General features: G+C 35.4%; 1 protein-coding gene across 1 annotated transcript in view; it reads right to left on the minus strand.

Annotated features, from left to right (window-relative positions):
• The window catches only part of CFAP54 (cilia and flagella associated protein 54), a 322,605-nt gene that overhangs the window by 42,367 nt on the left and 259,049 nt on the right, over nt 1–21,189 (minus strand). Inside the window, exons 62-64 of the mRNA XM_044227472.1 lie at nt 13,346–13,519; nt 11,593–11,813; nt 6,856–7,026 (exon numbers count right to left, since the gene is read on the minus strand). Of these exons, the coding sequence (XP_044083407.1) occupies nt 6,856–7,026; nt 11,593–11,813; nt 13,346–13,519 (566 nt within the window). The remainder of the gene's footprint in view (nt 1–6,855; nt 7,027–11,592; nt 11,814–13,345; nt 13,520–21,189) is intronic.

Consider the following 21,189-nt stretch of genomic DNA (forward strand, 5'->3'; position numbering starts at 1 on the left):
AGACTGTCTAGGATTGAATTCTACATTGAACAGACTTATCTCCAAGAACTTTTCCAGTTCTTCCCAACTCTGTCTTCACTTGACACATGGAGTCCCAATTTTCAGTGCTTTGCTTGATCAGACTTCTTGCACTTGATTATGCTTGTTTGCCTAAATCTTCAGAAGTTTCTGAATACCATGCCTTGGACGTCTAGCTGCACTTAGAGCAATAGCCTTTGTAGCAGTTTGATTCCCTCCAAATTAGGTCTCATAGACCAAACGGAAGGTCCCACTACTGCTTCTTTATTGCCCTTCCTCCTGCTAGCTCCAAGTTGCATTCCTTTGAGTCTGATCAAGTAATAAACATAATTCAAGTCTCACTCTAAAGCTGGGCTTGTGATCCAGAGCATCCTACTGGGAACTCTGGGTGCTAAAAATAGCACAAAGATGAGGTAGAATAAAGCTAGAGGTTCTAAGATGTATTCACAAGACAAATCTGAGTCATCAGACCTCTGGCTGTAGTTACTGCTTTTTAAGCTAAGTTGCAGTTATGCATCTTTGGGCTATTCTTCACAATTATTTTTAAAGCCTTTGTTCAGGAGTTTCATTAAAATGATTGCCCCTCAAACCCTCTTCATCACCATTAGCCCTCAGGGAGATTCAAATTAAAACCACATTGAGATATCACCTTACACCAGTTAGAATGGCCAAAGTTAACAAAACAGGAAACAACATGTGTTGGAGAGGATGTGGAGAAAGGGGAACCCTCTTACACTGTTGGTGGGAGTGCAAGTTGGTGCAGCCTCTTTGGAGAACAGTGTGGAGATTCCTCAAGAAATTAAAAATAGAGCTTCCCTATGACCCTGCCATTGCACTCCTGGGTATTTAACCCAAAGATACAGATGTTGTGAAAAGAAGGGCCATCTGTACCCCAATGTTTATAGCAGCAATGGCCACGGTCGCCAAACTATGGAAAGAACCAAGATGCCCTTCAACGGATGAATGGATAAGGAAGATGTGGTCCATATACACTATGGAGTATTATGCCTCCATCAGAAAGGATGAATACCCAACTTTTGTAGCAACATGGACGGGACTGGAAGAGATTATGCTGAGTGAAATAAGTCAAGCAGAGAGAGTCAATTATCATATGGTTTCACTTATTTGTGGAGCATAACAAATAGCATGGAGGACAAGGGGTGTTAGAGAGGAGAAGGGAGTTGGGGTAAATTGGAAGGGAAGGTGAACCACGAGAGACTATGGACTCTGAGAAACAATCTGAGGGGTTTGAAGTGGCGGGGCGGTGGGAGGTTGGGGTACCAGGTGGTGGGTATTATAAAGGGCACGGATTGCATGGAGCACTGGGTGTGGTGAAAAAATAATGAATACTGTTTTTCTGAAAATAAATAAATTGAAAAATGAAAAAAAAAGCCTCTTCAGAGTCTGTCTCTAGAAGACACTTAAATTGTTCAAAAGATGTTTAGTTTGTAACAAAATTCCAGGGCAGAGCTTATAATGTGGTTCTACTATATTCTATTATATTCCTCTAAAGGAATATTTATCCTATTTATCCTATTTTGTTAAATAGGATAATATAATTTCTACCCCCCAGACTTAAGAAGTTAAACTTTTCCAAGTTATAAACCTAACTCTAAAAGGTACAGTGGCATGGAAATGTTTAGTCCTCTGACTTATCTAAAAATTTTATGTCAAAATCCCTAGTTCCAGGATTTCTATTTTGCTGCCACCAGCATCCTTAGTTCTTAATGGTATTTCTGCTTCAGATACTAGATTAACTAAAGAGGACTGAGTAGGATGAATCAAGTGATGTTAACTTGCATTGCTAATCCTCTAAGTCTCTGGAAACTCCAACTCCCTATGTCAGATATTAATTTTCATCACCATCCCACCCAGAGGCTAGAAGTGCTTGCAGCCAGGACCACTGTCTGAGGACTCAACAAAGCACCATGCTGAGGATTGCAGACTTGGAGGAGTTCACACTTGGAATCAGATTGATCTAATCCTGATTCCTTGCCAACAAGCATTCCTCTATCCTGTGCCTCAGTTTCCTCTTCTGTGAAATGGGGGTGAGGATAGTACCCACCTCACAGAGTTGTGAAGTTATTATAAGCAAAGCATCTAGAATATACTAAGCTCTACATTCACTATTGTAGTTTCATGAGCTTTAGCCAGTTATTCAACTTGAAACTTATTATGAGTAGATAAATGTACAAATACACCAATATTTAAAACTTCAAACAAATTTCACTGTTATCTTCTGAAAAGATAGAATCTTAGGTCTGAGGAGATCCAGTCCATCCAAGTCAGTGTTTCCCAATTTTTTGACTGAAATTTATGTCAGCAACTGCATCTTTTATCATGACCCAATACATACATATTTATTACCAAAGAGGAGAAAAATGTCCCTAAACTAAGAAATGGGAAAACTACTTTGCTTGTGGCATAAGAAAACCACTCTAGCCACCTGTTTAAATCACAATTTGTTAGCTGGTGCTCTCCTTCTAATCTCTGTCTCACACCAGTTCATGCCTCCACAACTGTTGATGGGTAAAACTCTGTTACTCTGATTATCAGCTACAGATAGAGTCATAGCATTAACTTCTCAGATCACTCTGTCTCAGGCTGATACGAATGTGATATTTCTATTTCTATGAACTTGCAAAATGAACTTTATAGTTTATACTTTCTTATTCATTTTTAAAAATTAGCTCCTTAGGTAAACATTCTATTTCCCAAATATGTAATCTTTCTGTATCCATACCCTTCCTGAATGGACATACTCTTTTATTACTTGGTTGTTCCTCTTTCCAGCAAGTAAACAAATTCTGACATATGCTGAAGATCAATCAATCTGAGAAATTTTCTTTCTAACAATATCATGAAACAAAAAATTCAGACAACTTTTTTCCCACTTTAATTTCTTTAAAAAAATACTACTCAAGACCCACACAATATTGATTCCATGGTCCATTAGCATTCTTGAATCCAGAAATTGAAAACTACATTACTGAATTCCCCAAAAGAGACTATGCAGATTTATTATTTTTAAAAGCATATGGAATATCTGGCATAGATTGACATGGAAAGTGTGGGAAAGAGAGTACTTTCAAAACGTGACAAATAGCTTTAAATGTTCCTGGGGAGTGATATGTTAAAGTTCCTTTTTTTTTTGTAAGAGTAGAAAGAGCTATAACTGACCAAGAGTTAGCAGCAGGTTGCCAGCCTAAGGAGGCAGAATGAAGAGGACAATGGGAGAAGTATGTTCAAGAGCAAAGAAAGGTAGGCCCAGGAGATTTCATGATCTGACAGGGTCACATGGGTCAAGGAGCAGCAGAAGATACCAGAGGCACAGCTAGAGGGGACAGCACTCAAGAGCTGGAAAATGCAAGAGTAGACCAATGCAGGAGGCAAAAAGCAAATGAAAATGCTGAACAGGGCAAAACTATATGTCAACCGTTTTATGGGGAAAAGCCTGAGGCTCTTCTTAGAAAGAGCAGCAATCAAAGGAATGCTATGGTGGAAGGTCCCTCTGCAAATGACTATAGTGACCACCTATTCCATTTTTAAAACCTTGACCTGTCATCAAGATTCTCCTAGAGTGTGAATCACTTTTCTTTCTCCAATTGTTCAGGGACTGATATCAAACTAATTCTAAATACTTGCTCCCATCTCCTCCTGCTCCCTAATTAGCCCTAGTGCAAATGTCTTTCCATGCATATGGACATAGGTGTGGATAAAGATAAAGATTCAGAGTTAGATAAAAATAAAAATAATGAGCATTAAAACAAGGAGTGATATGTGTGATATAAATTTATGAAGCGCACTTAAAAGCAAACTAAGGGTCCCCCCCCCAAATGCTACGAACTTTAATTTTGCTGGTAAGGCACAGTTTACTCTCTTTTCTATATGATGTTGGCAGCTAAAGTATCTATAAGAAGATATTGTTGCTAAATTTTTTTAAAAGCTTCCAAACAATGTTTAACAAGTGTATTACATGTATATTTGAAGTTATCAAACTTTAAGACAGCAGAGTAATTTTAAAATAATTTCAGATAATAATAAATGAAAATTACTATGTATTGAGGTTATGCATTTACCTAATCATATCTAGTTACAGATAAGGATAACTATGATACAGAAAAGTAAACCAATCTACTAAAGATCACAAAATTATTAAGTGATGGAGCTGGGATTCCAACCCAGATGATCTGGCTCCAGAGGCTCCACAGTAATACATACAAAAGTCATTAGAGGAAAAAAGATATTTATTAACTTTAGACTTTGATAAGTATAGATGTCATCCTACAGTCAACCACTAAAAGCACTGAAAAAAATGTATAATTTCAAAACTCATAGAGGAAAAATGAATGATAAAAATAATCCAAAAGAAGGGAAAAGAGAAAAACAGAAGAGTTAAGACAAGTCCAAACACAAAATAACATGATAGATTGTGGTGAAAAAATAATGAATACTGTTTTTCTGAAAATAAATAAATTGAAAAAATTTAAAACAAAACAAAAATAAAATACTTAAAAAAAAACAAATATATTAGCACTTACATTAAATGTAAGTGTATTAAATTCTCCAGTCAAATACAAAGTTGTCAGACTACATTTGAAAATATCCAAATGCATGCCTTTGATAAAAACACAAAATACAAATATACAAAAGGACTGAAAGTAAAAGGTTGGAAAAAGACATGCTGTGAAAATAATCACAAGAAAATCATTTTACTTTAGTAATATCAAACAAAGCAGACTTTATGAGGAAAAACCATAATTACAAAAAGGCCATAAGTCATTTCAAAATGATAAAATGTTCAGTTCACCAAGAAGATACAACAGTTAATTTTATTGTACATAAGAACATAGTCTCAAATTATGTAAAGCAAAATTTAACAGACTAAACAATGAAAATCACAATGAGAGATTTAAATATACTTCTTTAAATAACTTATGATTTTTAAAAATTAAAGGCAAACAAACAAGAATGGGGTGTGAATAAGACTAACCACACTACATATTGGGTATATATAAGAATGCTGCCTTAGCAACAGAGGACCACACATTCATTTTAAGAGCAATGGAATATTTACACAATAAATCCTTTCCTGGAGAAAATATGCAGGTTTCAACAATATCAATCATAGAGAGCATTTTTTTATTATCACAGAACAACATAATCTAAGAATAAATAACAAAAGATACTTCTCTAATATTATATATAATATATAACAAAAATTTCAAAATTATTTTAACTGAATGATAATGATAATACTGTAATAAAAACTTGCTTGATGAAACCAAAGCATTGTTTAGAGAAACCCATAGTCTTCAAATGTATACATTAGGAAAAAAAGGACTGACTATTAAAACAAACATCTTGCTTAAGATTATACAACTAATAAACAGCAAAGCTGGGATTTGGAAAAAAAAAAGAAAAAGAAAAAAAAACAAACATCTATCTTAAGAAGTCAGCACATAGGGAAAGAATACAAAACAAAACAAAAACAAAGTAGAAGAAAGATATATGGATTAGTGAAATAAAATTAACTGATGAGAAACCTCTGGTGACAATGATCAAGAAAAAATACACAAACCACCAATGTAAGAAATAAAAAGGGACACTTCAATACAAATACAATGAGAGTAAAAGTATGAGAGAAGTTTTAAATAAAATGAAAAAATTCCTAGATAAAGCAACTTAAACAAACCTGACTCAAGAAGAAACAGAAAACTCCAATTTCTATAAACAGGGGTGATAGTCAAAATATTTAAAGCTTGGTTTGACATGGGTACTAACCATTTGAACAGATATTGACCCAATCAGAACTGATACCAATTCTGGCATCTAGTAAATGAGCACTAGTGCTTAATGGCTGCCTCTAATTATTAAGAATTAAATTACTAATTTTCTATCTTCTCACCAAAGAACCCCCACTAGGATCAGATGGCTTTACTTATGAGTTCTTTTTTTTTTTTAAAGATTTTATTTTTATTTATTTGAGAGAGAGACAGTGAGAGTGAGCATGAGCAAGGAGAAGGTCAGAGGGAGAAGCAGACTCCCCATGGAGCTGGGAGCCTGATGTGGGACTCGATCCAGGGACTCCGGGATCATCACCTGAGCCGAAGGCAGTTGTCCAACCAACTGAGCCACCCAGGCGTCCCTACTTATGAGTTCTTATCAAATATTTGAGGAGAAAAGTTTACTCTAAACTTGTAGAAATGTCACCAGAGAATAGAATAATATGGCTATTTATCAACTCACTTTATACGTCTAACAAAATCTTGATACAAAATATATCTGAAAAAGATAGTATGAAAATGAAAATTTCAACCCAATATTAGTCTTAAACAGTGGCAAAAATCCAATACAAAACTTTAATAAACTGAACCTAGTAAAATTAATATATGACCAATTTGAGTTTATCTCAGGAACATAAGATTGATTTAATATTTTTAAAAATCAATTAATATATTAAAATCATAAAATAATATTAATAGACACAGCAGAAGATTTGGATTTGATTAAAAAATCTTAGCAAAGTAGACAGTAGAAAAAAAAATCCTTAAATTGATGAGGTCGCTTCAAAAAAAAGTTAAACATCCTATATTATGGTAACACACTGGAAAGTATCCCTTGATGATCAGAAAAAGAAAAAAATGTTCAACTCAAGTCAGACTTTTCCTGATTTCTTAGTTATTTTCTGATTCATTCTACTAGACAACATAGATTCTATATTGCTGGATATTTTCATCTACATGACAAGGAGCTGGACCCTATCTTCAAGTTATAATGGTCAAGTTAAACTTTATATCTATATATAAGATTTAGCTTTGTGATTATATTACATACCATAGGTTCTGTGTCCTTTGGAGGTCTTTCTAGAGGAGGAATGTACCACTGAAAGCAAAGTTCTTTGTTTAAATCTTGTATCTTCATATCTGATGACACATCTCCAGAAGATGGGCTCGCAGAGAATTTATTTAATGATAAATTGGAGTGTAGAGAAGTGTCATGACATAACTAGGGGAAAATCAAAAGCAGTTTAATTGCTGGTAATAAATTCATTCAATATTTAAAACATTCACTCAATATCCATTCAGTATTTTCTACATTATAAAATTCTGGGAATTGTTTTAGTTTGTTTTATAGGTGTAGCTTTTTTAAAAAAAATGTTTTTGTGTTATTATTTATTTATTATTAATTAATGTTTTTTTTATTTATTTTCAGCATAACAGTATTCATTATTTTTGCACCACACCCAGTGCTCCATGCAATCCATGCCCTCTATAATACCCACCACCTGGTTCCCCCAACCTCCCATCCCCCCGCCGCTTCAAACCCCTCAGATTGTTTTTCAGAGTCCATAGTCTCTCATGATTCACCTCCCCTTCCAATTTCCCCCAACTCCCTTCTCCTCCATACTATTTGTTATGCTCCACAAATAAGTGAAACCATATGATAATTGACTCTCTCTGCTTTTAAAACTGTTCCCAATTACCAGAGAAGATTCTACTACAGAAAAATCTGCTTCAAAACACATGAGACCCAGAGTGACTGGATGGTGCAGTTGGTTAGGTGTCCAACTCTTGGTTTAGCTCAGGTCATGATCTTCGGGTCACGAAATTGAGCTCTTCCTCGGGCTTCTTGCTCAGTGCAAAATCTGAGATTCTCTCTCTCTGTTTTTCTTCCCCTCTGCCCCTCCTGCTCATGTTGTCTCTCTCTCTCTCTCTCTCTCAAATAAATAATCTTTGGGGAAAAAAAAGAAAAACCCATAGAACTCAACAAATGTCTTCCACTTTGGTGACTCTCCCAGACTAAAGATGTAGAGAGGAAGATGTCACTGCTATCATTTCAGTTTCAAGATCATCACAGATTCTAAGAACATCTCCTTTTTTTCTTGTTTATTCAGTGGCGAATAAACTGAGGGTATGATTTTAATAAATAATATCTACTTTCCAACAGCATTTTTTGCAATGTCATATGCAAAATAAGACACAGTTTTTGCTATAAAATATTAAAATCTACTGATCTCATTCCTTCTTTACATGAATGTGGTTGATTTGTGAATTCAGTCTTGGAGCATCTGAGCCCACTTTGATGCAACCAGGTCCCTGAATCAGGAGTTTTCAGGAAACATAAATGTATAGGATGCAATTGGCAATTTGATAAATTATTCAGTTTTTTAAAACTACCTCAGAAAACAAAGCATGGTTGCTATTAAAAAAAAAAAGTCTATCCAGAGAGAGAATAATAGTGATAATAATATCTCAAATCTGAAAAGGACCTTCTTTAATGGAATGTAAACTATTTTCAAAATTAACTTGCTCTTATTCAATCCAAGATTATAGCATGGTAGCTGGGACGCAATTCTCTTGGTGAACTTTTGACATCCAAGGTATCTTAAGGCTTGATGATGAAGAGGAACATGTAAGTGGTCAGTAAGAAATGCCTGTTGTTTCTGTACGGCTTTGTGCCTCCCACTATTTCTGAGCTTATTCAAGATATAAGACTGTCAGTGAGAGTCTTCAAAATAAAATAAAAAGAGAAATAAAGCACAGACCTTTCAAATTGTTTACTGATAAAAGAAAAAATATGTCATGACTGAAGGGTAACATTAAAGATGAAAACGTTACAAAAATGTGTAGAGACTATCATCAAAAATGTCTAGAGACTATCATCATAAAAGGATATTATAAGCCAGAATCCTCATTTATTAGTACTATGATACTAAAAGCATAACCAAAATAAACAATAAACAAGACTATCATGTTTAAATAATCATTTAAAAGTGCTAAATTAAGCTTAATTCTATGTCATGCGGTCCACCAAAAATTCAGGTAAATAACCGATTCCAAAACTAATTTCTTATATTTTTTTCATATCTAAGTGCCTTTCAGAGGTTCTGACAACTATTTTAGCAAGAATTCATATTTAATGACTAAGCAGAAAAAAAATAACTAAGGAGAGAAAAATAATAAGCAAATATTTTACTATTTCAGTATATACAGCATTTACTAACATGATGATCTAATAAGGGTAGATTGTAACAAAAGTTAGTATCAAAAGAGGCATTTAATTTTCCATTATCTTTACAAAAACATAAAATCTATTTGATAATGGAATTAAGTATATATGCTCATTGATGGACCATACACTGAATATTTTTTATGTTTTATTTGTTCTTTGAAAGGAATGAAACAACAGACCTACCAGGGGAAGCTTGTTTGCCACAGTCCTGAAAACACCAAATCACTTTACACTAGTCAAATATTTGACCTTACGACAAGTCTAAACATGAATCACCCAGAATTGTGCATAATTTTAATCATTTTTTTCCAGGAATTTTTAATGTAATTTGTTTGGCATCTTTGTTTTTCCACCACAGAGCTTCAATAGACCTAACAATATGCAGACGCACACATTGATGAGCCTGGCACCTAGCAATGATCTCTCTGGAAAGACGTCTATTTCTTTGTGGAGGAAAGGCAGGATTAAGTATCAAATTATGGAAAGAGTTTGATTGAAATAGCCTCCTGAGTGATTAAAAGCTCAAAAACGTTATTATAAAAATCAGCCAAGCTTGCAGTTTATTTTTTAAAAAAATCCAAAAGGCTCTATGCTCGTTAGCTGTCTACCCCAGTGAAACGAACACATGATTAGGTGGCTTGCACCTGTCAGGCGAGCGACAGTGATCTCCAGAGCTGATTATTCTGGGAGAGTGTTACACTAATTATATTTAAAAAAAAAAAAAAGCAAACAGGGTACAATAATCTTTGGTAACGCTGCTGCCATTAGAAATGTCACATACATTTACAGTGTATTCAAGGTTCTCCATTCGGAGCTTCATGCTTAGGAAATGGGCGATGGTAGGCTGCCCTTAATACTAAAATCCTCAAGCAAAGCTCCTTTCGGAATATTAAGAAATCACACTGATTAGTTTCCAGACTCATACAAAAGTCACAAGAATCCATCCACAAAACTATAGTTCTCCACCTTCTCAGTCTCTGCCCCTTATGCCAGAATGAATACCAGAGACATCTGGGACACATGACAGTAATCCTCAAAGGGAGTCACAGTTTCTAGAAGGGTCATTGGGGATCTGGTGTTAGATGGAAATGATTTCATCCCACCCCTGCTGCTTCCTTCCCAGCCGAGGGTCAGACATTTACAGTACATTGCTGGCCTTTCAACTCCTCTCACTCCTCTCCCCCGGAGAACTACTTGACTGGTGAATTTGGGGAAAAAGAAATGTTGGATATGCATAATTATGCTCTTTCTTCTTGGGAGAGAATGGTTTGTAGGGAGTGACTATTCTCTGTTCCTTCATGAGACAGATTTTTTTTTAATTTTTTTAAAGATTTTATTTATTTGTCACAGAGAGAGAGATTGAGAGAGCACAAGCTGGGGGAACAGTAGGCAGAGGGAGAAGCAGGCTCCCTGAACAAGGAGCCTGATGTTGGGACTTGATCCCAGGACCCTGCGATCGTGACCTGAGGCAAAGACGAACACTTAACTGACTGAGCCACACCAAGAGACAGATTTTAAAAAGGTCTGTGTCCACACATATTTTAAGGGGGCCTATAATGACCAAACCAACCAAACAAACAAACGCAGATGGTCTGTCTACTGTGCTATTTGTTTTTAGGAAGACCATTTCCACTAAATAGAAACCATATCCTGCAATGTCAACACTGACTCATCAGGGTGGATATTTTTTTAATCCCAACTCTTATACATTTTTATTTCTTAAATGATCTATAATCTGGGCAAGAAATAGGGCATTGGGCATGTCAATCCTCCCGTGTGGATCCTAATGGACTGCCTGGACAGCCACTCCATAACTCTCACTGAGAATTACTTCTTTAAATGAATATTTAAATGATCTCTTAGTAGGTCTTCCCATTACTTTTTAAAATCACAATTTATTAATAGTAACCTAACTCTTTTGTTCAAGAATGGTATTTTAGGGACGCCTGGGTGGCGCAGTTGGTTGGACGACTGCCTCCGGCTCAGGGCGTGATCCTGGAGTCCCGGGATCAAGTCCCACATCAGGCTCCCAGCTCCATGGGGAGTCTGCTTCGCTCTCTGACCTTCTCCTCGCTCATGCTCTCTCTCACTGTCTCTCTCTCTCAAATAAATAAATAAAATCTTTAAAAAAAATAAAAAAAAATAAAAAAAAAAAGAATGGTATTTTAAAAAATATATTATCATCTATCCAAAAATCTAGCAGAACAAGATAAACAAAGATTCTCAATTTGGAAGAAGTCACATTTTCAGGTCACTTCTCTGGGCTTAGAAACAAGGACATGTCTGATATGGGCAAGTTTATAATCATAAAAATGAAAGTACTATATGGTGAAGTCCAAAGTCAAGAGAATTCAAATTTAATGACTGATATATATATATATTTATTTATTTTGGTTTGGAAAGAATTCAATGCAAATGACTTGATTTATTCATTTTATAAATACAAATTAGAAATTTACAATACACAATATCCACTTGAGTTATCTCAAATGTGCTTCCTTCAGAAATATAGCAATGATTCTAAGAAGTTTTACAAACATATATGTTGGAGAACAGTACCTTTACTGGGTCATATAAGACTTTTTCCAAAAAAAGCGTATTTTCCAATCCTTGACATAGTTCTTTTGGAAATTCATCAATACAAGAGGAAGAATACAGCTGTAAAAATCTTTTAAGGAAAAAATGCATTTCTTTTTGGCGTAAAATCAGCCCAGAGTTGAAAAGGGACGTGAGAAGTGTATCATCTGGCAATGAAATTCCAGATCCTGGTTTTGGAGACGCTTAGGAAAGAAAAATGTTAATTTAAAGTTAGACAAGAGAACAGTCTCAGTATTGTTGGTATTTGCTCATTAACTGCTCTCCCTATAAATCACACCACCTCAGCTTAGTGGTTGCCAGTGTAATTCCTCCGTTTTTAAGCTTATACACTAATGGCATTGGTTCTTGCCACAAGGAAATGAACAAAATTTCAGAAGCGTTTGAGGATATTGCTTTAGGTTCTAAGTCTTGACAATACAAAATATTCTACATAGTCATCTCATTTGGGACTTACCCCGACAAAGATCTTAAAGCAAAAACTTAGGTGCAGGTAATTTATTTGAAAAATGATCTCAGGAGCATAAGTGAGAGAACAAAGGAAGTGTGATGTAGAGAAGAGCCAACAGAGAGTTAATGGATGGGCTGTAGTTTTGGATAATAACGGCTCAGTCCTGCTGAAGACCTTCTGAAAAATAACATGTAGAACTGTCTGGGATTGGGAAACTGGAATGTTTTCTACCAGTTTCCTACCTCGTTAGTATGTGTGGAATCCTTGGCATTTCGGACTGTCCTGACAGTGAGCTGAGCAAGTCTCTGTAGTTTTAGGAAGAGCCCAGGGCAGAAAAGCAGTAAAATGTGGTGTGTGACAGGTGCCAGCAGGTGAATTCAAAGGTGAGCTGAGTTGATACGGAGCAGGCATTGCCAGACTGTGCTCTACTGGCTTATGTCCGCATCCTCTTATGTGCTCTTATGTGCTTATGTCCACATCCTCTGCTCTCAAACTTCTTATATTCTTGCCCTTCTCGTGATGTACCTTTTATACCTGACACCTCTCTGTGTGCTTTCTATCCCACTGCTAATTCCTGATAACCATGTGTAGTAACTCTGTGACTCAGCCTATTTGCCCTGCCAGCTTCTCCATCACTGGGCCCTGACACGGCTCAAACTGTCTTTTCCAACTATCTGCACTGATGAACAACGTGAAATCACCAATTTCATGAGCACAGTGAGAAACACAAGAGGGACTGACATGAAGCAGATTATCCCAGTTTTTCTGGATGTTCTTCAAATAGCATTGATCATACAACAACAACAACAAAAAACTAAACAAAACAAAAATACTCAATAAAGTTACATATCTTATCTGAAGTCATGTATTCTTTCTCTTTTACATACTGGATACTGGAACATTCTCTCCTTAAAGTCAAAATTCCATACTGTTCATTTTATAAGCTGTCAATTGTGATCACTCTGATTCTTAACTGTTTTGAGCCATGGGCCCCTTTGGCAGTCTTGGGAAACCTCGGGATACATCCTTACAATAACATTTTTAAATATGTGAAATAAAATATATAGAATGTCAGAGGAAGTTAGCTATGTTGAAATACTATTCTATCCAAAGATCTGTGTATCTCAGGTTACGAGCCTCTGAAATTTTCATATTCTGATAAGAGTTCACTCCAAAAAGAGGTCAATAGCATTTTAAAATTCTAAAAAAGAAAGATGACTTAACAAGAACTGGAAAATGTGTTTTTCTTAACCCATCAAAACCTACCTAGCAGTTTGCTCATGTTATTAATCCTTTGCAGATGAATATAATAGCGCAGTAGAAGAATCCATGTAATATCCACTTTATTCTGAGGATTTTTTCTAGCATCTGTATTACCACACACGCCATCACTTTGATAAGAGCATGTATAGGTAGTCGGGAAGACCACTTGGTAGTTATCTAAAAGTAAAAATAATAACAGTAAATGAAGAAAGTTTGTAAGGCAAATATTATGCTTTCCTTGAAAAATAACCATATGGAAAAAAAAAGCATAATCCATAAAGGAAAGACTGACACATAGGGCCACATTTGATTAAAAAACATTTTTATATCACAAAAGACACCGAACATAAAGTTAAAAGACAGGGACGCCTGGGTGGCACAGTGGGTTAGGCCTCTGCCTTCGGTTCAGGTCACGGTCTCGGGGTCCTGGGATCGAGCCCCGTGTCAGGCTCTCTGCTTGGTAGGTGATCTCTCTCTCTAACTAATGGATAAATAAAATCCTTAAAAAAAAAATAAAGTTAAAAGACAAACCACTGATGGGAGAAAAAATATTTAGAATATTTAGAATACGTATGAATTGTTTTTCTCGAATATGTGTAATTCCTTGCACTAATCGATAAAGAAAAGTCAGAGTCCAACAGAAAAGTGGACATAAAATTTCAACAGTCAACTCATAGAAAAGGAGACCCAAACAGCTAAAGTTTTAGCATTGTTAAAAATCAGAAAAATGCAAATTAAAATGAAAAGCATTTCCACCTCTCAGTAATTGATAGATACTAAAATCTGAAAATAACAAATAGTGATAAAAAAAACAAATAGTGATAATAATGTAAGGCAACTGGTATCTTCATATACTACTTGTAAGAGCAACTTCTTGGGAAAGCAGTTTGACAAGATCTTATGCAATTAGAAATGCAGATACTCGGGGGCGCCTGAGTGGCTCAGTGGGTTAAAGCCTCTGCCTTCGGCTCAGGTCATGATCCCAGGTCCTGGGATCGAGCCCCACATCGGGCTCTCTGCTCAGCCGGGATCCTGCTTCCTCCTCTCTCTCTGCCTGCCTCTCTGCCTATGTGATCTGTCTGTCAAATAAATAAATAAAATCTTTAAAAAAAAAAAAAAGAAATGCAGATACTCGTAAGTGGTATAAGTACATGAGGACTCTTACAGAAGACAGTCATGCCACCATTGTAATATCAAAAAAATGGAAACTTGGAAAAATAAACAGAATTCTATTCATTTGGTGGCATGCAAAATGAATTAATTAGATCTGTAAGGCAGAAAGTATATAGTGTAGGGTCACAGTTCAAATTCCAGATGTACTTCTCCCAAGTGTGTGACCTTGAACCTCTCTGCTCCTTTCTGGACTTTTGACTTCCTCAGTTTTAATTTTCTCATCTTTAAAACAAGCATGGTAAGATCCTGAAAAGATTGTCACAACACACACACACACACACACACACACACACACACACACACGTATATTTATATATTTATAGCATATATATAGTATTTTATTAGGATATTTATTGGTATTTATTAGGATAATGGCTGCTTCCAGGAAGGAAAGGAAGAAAGATGAATAGAAACTTTTATGGTTAATGGTCTATGTATGTTTTCTTGAATAATAAGATGAATTCCCATGCTCTTACCAACCAGTTTCGCAAAGAGAATATTCCCAGTACTTTTGGAATACTGCGCAAACCTCTCCGTAATCCCATATCCTTCCTCCTTTCCTTCCTTCCTTCCTTCCTTCCTTCCTTCCTTCCTTCTCTTTTTTTCTCCTATCTCACATACTTTTTTCTTTGTTTCTAACCTTTGGGTACTGAGGTACATTTGCTAGTAATTTATTTTTAAAAAGTTCACCAAAAGAAAATCAGCTGAGTCGTTACTCAACTCAGTCATGCTTGACTGATTGTTTAGCTAAATATATGATTTTGGTTGAAACTCATCTTTCCTTAAAACTTTAAAGGTCTTGGTATACTGTTTTCTAGTATCCACCATTGCTGGGGAGAAGCCAGATGCTAGTCAAATACTCATTCCTGTGTTTGACCATCTTCTTTACTCTGTAATGTTTTTAATGAACTCTTCATTATTTGTGGTGATTAAAAATTTCATTTTGCATCTAGGCCTAGGTCTTTTTCATTCATGCTGCTTGTTATGTAGTAGGCCTTTTCAGTGGGAACACACATCTCTCCTTGTGGTCTTGCAAAATATTCTTATATTTATTTCTCTGATGAGATAAATATATGAAATACTGATTCTCTCTCTCTCTTTTGCTCTCTTTCTACCTTTCTCTCTTACACCATATACTTGGATACTTGGTTTAAAACAGATGTGACACAGCAATATTGTGAAAAATGTTGGTCTTTTTAATACATGGTTCTGGGTTAATTGTATATCATATGAAAAAAATAATCTTGACTTCAGCCTCAAACCATATACAAGAATAGATTCTAGGTGACTTGGTGACTTGTAGATCTAATTGTGAAAAAAAAAAAAAAGATGGTAAACATAGGAGAGTATCTTTATGACTTTTGCGTAGAAAAATATTTCTTTTTTTTTGTTATGTTAGTAACCATACAGTACATCATTAGTTTTTGATGTAGTGTTCCATGATTCATTGTTTGCATATAACACCCAGTGCTCCATGCAATCCATGCCCTCCTTAATACCTCCTTAATACCCATCACCAGGCTCACCCACCCCCTCACTTCCCTTCCTTTTCTAACACTCTCAGTTTGTTTCCCAGAGTCCATAGTCTCTCATGGTTTGTCTCCCTCCTCTGATTCTCTTTACATTTTCCCCTTCCTTTTCCTAATAACCTCTGTGCTATTCCTTATGTTCTACAAGTAAGTGAAACCATATGATGATTGACTTTCTCTGCTTGACTAATTCCACTCAGCATAATCTCCTCCAGTCCCATCCATGTTGATACAAAAGTTGGGTATTCATCCTTTCTGATGGCTGCATAATATTCCATTGTGTATATGGAGTACATCTTCTTTAATATTGTCCAATTTATAAATCTTTTCTTTTGTGGCTTGTGCTTCCTGTTTTCAGTTTTGAAAATCTCATAAAAAAAGAATTTCTAAAATTATGAACTTTGTATAGTGAAAAGGTACAACTAGCAAAATGTAAAGGCACAGAGGGGATAAAAGATATTTGCAATACTTATACTCTACAAAATGGTTCTATCCAGAATACTGAAAGAATCTCTCCCTATTTCTAAGAAAAAGACAGAAAACTCCCAAGAAAACTGGTCATGGTTCTTGAATAAGGAGTTCCTAAAAAATACTAAAAAAGCCAATATTGGAGCGCCTGGGTGGCTCAGTCAGTTAAGTGGCCACCTGCACCACAGGTCATGATCCCAGGGTCCTGGGATTGAGCCCCACAACAGGCTCCCTGCTCAGTACAGAGCCTGCTTCTCGTCTCCTTCTGCCTGCTGCTCTGTCTACTTGTGCTCTCTCTGTAGCTCTCTGTCAAATAAATAATTAAAAATCTTTAAATAAAAAAAAGCCAGTACTATATATAATAGTGTCCTACTTTTTTAGTCATCAAGGTAAAATTTAAATTCAAACCCCTTTGGAGAACTTCTTGATAGTACTAAGTTGAAAATATATATACCTATGACCCAGCAATTCTACTCCTTGGTATATACATAAAAATGTTTATGTTTAAGACGCTCCTGGGTGGCTCAGTGGGTTAAAGCCTCTGCCTTCAGCTCAGGTCATAATCCCAGGGTACTGGGATTGAGCCCCTCACCTGGCTCTCTGCTTAGCAGGGAGCCTGCTCCCCACCCCGCCTGCCTCTACCTTCTTGTGATCTCTGTCAAATAAATAAATAAAATCTTCTAAAAAATGTGTATGTTTGTGCACAAAAACTAATATACAAGTATATTCATAGAACCATCATTCCTGATAACCCCAAATATTTATCAACAGTAGCATGGCTAATAAGTTGTTATTATGTCCATCAAAGAATGAACTACACAAACATAGTGTTGAACAAAAGAAGACAGATACAAAAGAATATAGACTGTAATTTCACTTACACAAAAATCAAAAGCTGGCAAAACTAATACATGTGTTAGAAATCAGAAAGTAGGGATGTTAGGATGTGTTGACTAACTTTATTGTGGTAATTATTCTGCAATGTATACATGTATAAATCATTACATTTTACACCTTAAACTTACAAAATGTTATACATCAATTATATTTTAATAAGGCTGGGGAAAAAGGGGTGTTGGTTGGCAGTGGAAGGGGCATGATATAGACTTGTAGGGTACTGGATTTATTTTCTTTTTTTACCCATGATGGTTATATGGGCATTTCCTTTATGATATCGAATGAAACTGTATTTTCACGATTTGTGTGATTTTTCCATATTTATTATACAACATGATAAAATATTTTTTATTTTATTGTGTTGTCCATATAGAATTGGCAAAGTTGTCCATATAGAATTGGCATATTGTCTTCTCCTGGAAATCATCCCAAAGCAACACAAAAAACAAATAACAAAATGCAAATTCTATTTTCAATAAACCAGGAATGAGCTAAAATCCCAAACCACAAGGTGCACAGCATTGTGTCCAAAGTGGTTGTCCCCAGGTAGAGGATAAAAAGGAGGCAGAGGATAATATTCAGATGTAAATCTCAAAAAGAAAGGGCAATGGTGAGTTGCACATTTTTAAAACAGTTATGGTGGCAGTTAAGTTGAGGTATCTTAACACCTATTGCTCAGAGTTTAAAAAAAAAGAAATACACACACATTTTGAACATGTATGTGATGAGCTCTTTAAAGAAAAAGAAATTCTGTTACAGCTTTTCAAACTACAAATGAAAAAGTCAGTGAAGCATCATATAGAGTAGGTTATCATATTGTGTTGGCTGGAGAAATGCACACAAAAGCCTAGAAACTAATAACTTAACATTGCTGAATACATATCCTGAAGACTAAGACCTCACTGTCCTGTTTGCAATAACTTGCACTGGTTGAAAAATCAGTAAACAAAATTGTAGCATTTTCCAATAACAAAATAACTTGTTGAATTCGAGATGCAGCTGCAAACATGAAGCCGCAGTAACACATCCGCAGAGTTGCACTTCTGCCTTACTAATGCTCGCATCTGTGGACATTGTTGGTCATGCAGTTTTGCTTGGATTTGTCTAATAATATCAGCACCAACTACTGAAAGATCTCCTTGTTTGTGAATGATGAGCAAGAATACAAGTGAAATATGCAAAATGTTGAATAATCTTTCTGAATTCAGTGGTTTATCCTGGAATTAGTGTGTTGACATGTGCATTGATGGTGCAAAGGGAATGATAAGTAAAACTGTGGTGCCTTCCCCTAGGAAGGCAGTGACATCAAAGTGTACTAGTAGTTCTTGCATTCTTCACTGCAATGCACTCATAGTAAAATGAATAAATTTAAAAATAAATATAAATAAATAAAAATGACAGTTTCACTTAAGAATGTCCCTGAAGAGCAGAAAAATTAAAGTTATTAACTACTGACCCTCAAGTACACATCTTTTTTCGTAATTTGTGTGATGAAATGGGAAGAAAACATAAAATGTTTTCACTCAGCCATCAAAAAGAATATAATCTTGCCATTTGCAGCAACATGGGTGGAACTAGAGTACATTATGTCAAGTGGAATAAGTCAGTCAGAAAAAGTAAATCATATCATATGATAAATATCATATGATTTCATTCATATGTAGAATTCAAGAAAGAAGGAAAAATAAAATAAGATAAAAACAGAGAGGGAGGCAAACCAAAAGAAACTCTTAACTATAGAGAACAAACTGAGGGTTGCTGGAGGGGAGGTAGAGGAAAGAGGAGGGATGGGTTAAATGGGTGATGGGCATTAAGGAGGGCACTTGTGGTGATGAGCACTGGGTGTTTATGTAAGTGATGAATCACTACATTCTACTCATGAAACAAATACTACTACAGGTTCACTGACTTGAATTTAAATTAAAAAAATATTTCTGCTGCATACTGAAATACACAATGGCTGTCTTAAGGAAAAGCACTTCTGTAATTAAACTGCAAATGGAATGCACTGATCCCCACCTCCCCCCACCATGGAACACCATATTTACATAAAAGAACTACTGAGAAGACAAACTAAGTGTTGTCCATACTTAGTTGTGTGGCAAACACCTTCCATAAAATAGTGGACCTTCAAGGAAAATAACTGACAATATTTACTGTCAATGATAAAATTCAAATTTTTAAGAAAAAATTTAGAATTTTGGAAAATTTGTACATGCCACCATGGGCTTCTCAATACGTTCTGATAAGAAGGATGGTGGTGGTATTTTAAAATTTTTGTTTTTAAAAAATTGTAGGGAATTTGGGTAAATTGGAAGGGGAGGTGAACCATGAGAGACTATGGACTCTGAAAAACAGTCTGAGGGGTTTGAATGGCGGGGGGGTGGGAGGTTGGGGTACCAGGTGGTGGGTATTATAGAGGGCACGGCTTGCATGGAGCACTGGGTGTGGTGAAAAAATAATGAATACTGTTTTTCTGAAAATAAATAAATTGGAAAAAAAATTGTCCAGTGAATTATATAAACATCTGTAAGTCCTGCAAAACCCAGAGAGTCACGATTTTCCAAATATCTGATGCATGATATTACAAAATCATGTATGAGTAAAAGATCCACTCAGACTGAAAGGCTGACGTATTTTAATGTTACAGTACAAAAAGTTCAATGACACTGTTTCATAGTCTACACTAGAACTAAGGAACTACCATATACCTGGTGTTGGTTTGGTACCAAAGAAGAATACTCACAATTATCTGAAAAGGCTCTTTAAACAGTCCTCCACTTTTTATCTACCTATCTGTGTGAAGCTGGATTTTCTTCACATATTTTGACTAAAACATTATGCTGTCGCAGGCTGACTGCAGAAGTGGGTGTGAGCGTCCAGCTCTATTATTAAGCCAGACATTAAAGAGATTTCTAGTGTCACTCATGCTAACTTCTAATGGATTTATTACTGTTCTTTCAAAATTAGTTAATAAACTTTCATTTTAATTTCTCATGTAACTTTGTTTCTTCTATAATAATAGATTTGCCTAATTTTTTATATAATGTATTTTGAAGTAAATTTGGGTAAATTATATTTTTCTCTAAGATTATACATTTCACAAAGTTTTAAAAATTTATTTGCTTCAAGTTAAACAGAAAAAAACTCAATTTCTCAATATCAGTGACTTCCTTCTTCTTATCATTTATTCTTTTTTACTGTAATTAATTTTCCTAAATAAGTTGGCTAATAGTTTATTTTTCCCCTGAAATTATCTCATTTTATTGTTTTGACTCTTAATTTATTATATACATATTATAAAATGATACAAAATAATGCCAAACATACCTTTCATGTCAATTAATTTAAATTAGCTAAAGTTCCCTACTATCCAAAAGAAAAATACTATCAAGTTCTAAAACAAAGAAAACCCAACTCTGTGTTCTATTTAAGGGGCATATTTAAAATAAGATGATTTAGAAAGGTTGAAAACAAAAGAATGGGCAAATGTGTACTAGGACAATGTAAACAAACACATAAAAAGCAATATTTGTGAATCTACTATCATATAAGCAAGCATTCCGGCCAAAACAGATTCTCCCCTAAGGCCTCCAGGGGATATAGCTCACCCACACCTTTATTTTAGCCCAGTGAGACCTATTTTAGACTTCTGACCTCCTGAACTGAAGATAGATCTTGTGTCGTCTTAAGTCCCTAAATTGTGGTTGTCTTATAGCAGGAATAGGACACAAATGCAATGATGCCAACCGCCTCTGCAGAGAACTCAGTTACTTGCAG

Source organism: Neovison vison, chromosome 12 (assembly GCF_020171115.1).
Source record: "Neovison vison isolate M4711 chromosome 12, ASM_NN_V1, whole genome shotgun sequence".
NCBI classification, from domain to species: domain Eukaryota; kingdom Metazoa; phylum Chordata; class Mammalia; order Carnivora; family Mustelidae; genus Neogale; species Neogale vison.